Source organism: Aspergillus bombycis (assembly GCF_001792695.1).
Source record: "Aspergillus bombycis strain NRRL26010 chromosome Unknown contig00028, whole genome shotgun sequence".
Lineage (NCBI taxonomy): Eukaryota > Fungi > Ascomycota > Eurotiomycetes > Eurotiales > Aspergillaceae > Aspergillus > Aspergillus bombycis.
In genome coordinates, this window is record NW_019170030.1 from 220,541 (window position 1) to 225,046 (window position 4,506).

General features: G+C 45.1%; 1 protein-coding gene across 1 annotated transcript; it reads left to right on the top strand.

The window, feature by feature from the left end:
• Positions 1–1,462: 1,462 nt before the first annotated feature.
• Positions 1,463–1,834, top strand: ABOM_005030 (uncharacterized protein; the record flags this gene model as incomplete). The annotated part of the gene is made up of 3 exons (XM_022532159.1): positions 1,463–1,531; positions 1,586–1,723; positions 1,778–1,834. 3 exons carry the CDS (start codon positions 1,463–1,465, stop codon positions 1,832–1,834), a joined length of 264 nt encoding a protein of 87 aa, XP_022390577.1.
• Between the last annotated feature and the right edge of the window lie 2,672 nt (positions 1,835–4,506).

A 4,506-nucleotide genomic window follows, 5' to 3' on the forward strand; every position in this document is an offset into this window, starting at 1 on the left:
TTTGCAATGGAGCAAAGTAATTTAAACGAAATATACGGGTAGATGAATAAGTAGTTGAAATGTCTTGCCTTGTTTGGATTTTTATTGGGTTGAGGAACTGAGCAGTACGGGGGAGATGCGTTCTTAAATACTTTGCTCGAGACGTCTCCCAGTTCTTCCATCCACTGGGAAACGCACTAAAATCTTCAAATGTCTCATTGATCAGCCACTATTTGCCACTGAACGATAATTATGGTGAGTGAGACAGTGTCTGGTTTGGGGAACACCAGTTGCATTGGGAAGACAATCCCAAAGCAGAGTTTGAAGGTTTGGACTAAACCAAGCTTTCACTTTAGATCCATTGATAGAATTGGCTATTAAAAGCGCATGGCTAGAACTATTGGCAAGTTCAGAAGGGATCTATAGATTTTGGGTAAGCACTGGGTAGGATCGTTGCCGCTGATACTTTTGGTCTACGACCAGCCTACCATACAGAATCTGTTACCCACCCAAACATTAGTTTAGATTAGGTTAACCGTACTTAACCAGAAGAACTCAATTCTCCTCTATATTTTCTTGTAGATGCAGACCCACCGCGTAAAACTAAAATCAGATAGTGACAAATCATACTCTAAGGAGAATGTGAAACTCTGCACCCGGAGAAGAGGGCTCTCACCGAGAATTCCCCTTTCTCTCGAAGGATTCTAATCCCATGGCTCGGAGCGCAATAATCAGCGATATTCCACTACTGGACTTTAACTATTAAGCTTAATCTGGGCAGTGGATCTGACGGACATGGCGGTTGCTTGGGGAGAAATCATCCGTTCTTGGTTTTACAACGCTAAAATCTAAGGACTACCCATGGCCTCTGTATCTATCCTTCTCCTATCAAGTATAGGCCAGTGCGCGAGAGTTTGAAAGGGAGGAGAGGGAAAATATAGATTCTTGTGGGCGAATGAAGCCCGGTATCTTCTAAATATATTGATTCTGTGGACCTTCAGATACGTAGATTTTTGAAGCCCCTATTCTATCAATGAGTTTGTAACCACTGTCTCACACTCTGATCTTTCTTCAACAGAATCCAGTAAACGAGTAAAAGAGCGACCTAGCGATTCATTGTGGCACATAGGTGAGGTCAACCTCAAAATTTGGAATAGAACCCGTGGGTCATCATTATTCATCTGGAAGTGCAATATTGCCTCCTTTCAATCCTCTGGTCAACCTGTTATCCCCGCTTTTCCGAAACAGAATAACAACTTAGTCGATCGTCTTGGCGGGTCTTCCTTCGGTCTTCCGGATTCGACAAGTTTATACTTTATCCATGAGAGAGCATCTTTGGGGTCTGGGTTTTGCTCGTATGGAATCCGCCACCGGGGAGTATTTAACAGCGCATCTTCCTCCTGGTGTCATATCCTTTTTTTTTAATCATATCCTCAGTCAATCTACTACTTCTCCAATTTACTTTACACATCTTTCTGTCAAAATGCAGCTCTCATCCATCCTTCAGGCAACCTTTGTTATGGCTCTTGGCCTCTCAAACGTTGCACTTGCGGTAATCGTAGCATTAAACCCTTTATAAAAATGAATACTAACGCTGCCCATATAGTGCAACGGAAAAGAACAAGACTGCTGCTGGAAAGACGTCAACGGTTGTCTGAATCAGCACTGGCCGATTAGAAACGACGATACCTGTGTCACTCAGAAGTATTTGGACCAGATGTGTAACAAGTTCGGTGTATCCTGTGTAAGTATTTGGTTGGTTGGATTTGCTGTTATTTTGATGCTCATCTATCCCTAGGGCGCGGATTGCTGCAGTATCAGCACTGGAAAGGGCCGGGCTTGTCCTAACTCCTAGGCACCTGTGGCTCTTATACGGGCTATAGAATATGCGCGTTAGATGGGTTTGGGGTGATCCAGTATTTAGTCTCTATTTCGCTCAGCTTTGGGATTCAACATCCAACACCTTTTGTATTGAACTCTTACCACCAATCATTGAATATGCCATCTTCCTTGAAATTCGTTTGATTATTTCTCTAGAAAGCGGGTGCCCGATCTTGATCGCCACAAGTGAATAGGTAGACAGATAGAATCTCATACATAGTGCTCGGTCTATCTCACGTGGGAAAATCCAGTTCCGAAATTCTCATCCAAAGCATACAATTAGTTATATGCAGGGCAGCGATAACAATACAGCATGATAGGGTCCACAATGTTGACAACATCTAGATCTAAATTTGTCAGTGTATACCGCTATCGAAAGCTCAGCCGCACACAGCAACCTCACATCGATAGGCCTCCCCGTTGGACTGATGAAGGGCAACCGTAGGTCTGACCGTCAAGTGGGCCACGTATTGAGATGATTAAGCTTTACATGTATTGGTGGTAACCGGAGTGGGGTTGTTCAGTTTGATCGACGTTCGAGGGTGTCATCAAGATTTAGTCTCCCAAGGTTGAGTCTCAACGGGGCGAGCCAAGCTGCTTGGGTGGGCCCCGTAGACATAATTGCATAAATTTCAGGAATTTAACCGGTGCCTTGTCCCAAGCCTCGATCCGAACCTAGGGTTCGACCGTTTACCGTTTCCAGTATAGCAGAACAACTTGTGGCAATTCTGCGTGGCTAAAACGCGTCAAATCTGGGGAGAAATTATCCGAAATCTTTTAGTCTAATCCAAATCTTATGCTTGGGTGAATTATCTGGTTTTTGACGGATTTCACTTTCAAATGAACCCCACAAGCTGTCTGTTGCGTCTGAATCTCCCCATTGCTTAGACCCGACTTCAACGGCAATCTGTCTAAACATTATAGGTCGCGAATTTGAAGTTTTCCTCAAGCACCTGTTGTGCTGCCCAACTCAATAATTAGGTGGTTATATTTTAACATATCCCCCCAGGTCAAAACATTGGGTTTTGATGGAAAGCATGGGCTTGACGGAAGCGTTTTTGCCGGCGACTCGATTTTAGGGTTTTAAGGTTCGACTGCGCTTGAAGCCGAGATGGCGGGGATTCAAACGGTTTATGGAAGGGGACCTCACCGAAGTTTCCCCTTTCTCGTAAGACCCTTCCCCACTGCGCCAGTAGTCTGGTTGACAAGAAGTTTAAAGTTAGACCCTAAACAAAGTCAAGCCTGAGCTTAATTGATAGCGGAGCGCAAACACACGCTGGGTGAACTCCTGCGAGGTGAATTCTTGGCACTAATGCAAGCCTGTCACGACTATGTGCTTTTTACTTTCCGCGCCACCGTTAGCAATCTGATCGATCCATTGCAAGAAGTCGATCCACACCCGATTAAGCCTCTGTTATTTCGCGGCTACTCCACTTAGCGGACCCCAAAATTGGGTCATGAACCGTTGGGACCCCATGTTTGTTGACACTGAGACTCTCTCTCCCCCCTGATCTTCTCACACGGCTTGATTTCCGCCTCATGATGAACTTCGGTACCGCACAACCGGGCTCGGGGTGAACTGCACTGTAGCTAGTTAGGAAGGCTGGAGTATGAGTGAATATGTGTGGGTGCTGTCTTGAATCTCAATAATTCAACATTTCCTGCGTTTACTATCCAAGACCTATAGGTAAAGGCCCAGTATCCTTACAACTAATCCAGTGAGTCCGAGACCAAGGGTATCGAATGATTTATCCAAGCTGTGCTTGATAAGAAGATTTCCCCAAGTATTAAGTCTGAGTCAATTCCTGAGCGTCAAGAAAGACCGCGGTGGCTTCTGCAATACACATGTTCCATCCCTTCATAATTGGAAAATCCTACACTGCGGTATCTAATATCCAAATCTGAAGAGCTTTGCCCCCAAGTACGACTAGCTTTCAATGTATTATGTGAGCAGCAAAGATGTTATTATTGCTAAGATTGATGCACCAGCGAATGACTTTCCCAGTACTATCCAAGGATTTCCCACGTTGAAATTGTATTGAGCATCTTTTTGGGAAAACACCAGTCTTCACGGGACCACTTTTCTAGGTCAGTCCAGGCGCCAAATGAGACATAGATAGGCTTTGAAAACTTTTGTGGGCTACATCGTACTCTCAGCCAGCAGAAGTCGGGGACCTCTGAGCGACACATGAGCGAAATAGGAACCTCTGCTGCTAAAGTTTGCATCAGAGAAGTAGTGCATTTGCAGATCGCCAAGCCGCAAGATTAAATTTAATGTATCCACGTCAGCCAGAAAGGAAAATAAAACCTTAATTCATAGTTCGGCACGCACTTGAACCTTTATCTTCACTAGAAAGCGGGAAATTGGCATCACTGCCTCGTAGCACTGAGTTTCAAAGGATGAGACCATCCAAGGGGCTACACAAGATACGGAGAAGATTAGACGAACCATCAGAAGCCGCAGTGTTCGGAACCAGGAACGGAGGAGCCAGCTTCCGCTGACATTTTACCCGACCCCGAAAGCTTGGCTATCTTACTACCTTCTGGCGGTACATTTGGAGAGATCTACGCGCGATCAATGGGCTCCAAGGGTTTCAGTATGCCTCCGCCTATTACTGCTTTCGTCACACCCCGCACCATCCATCC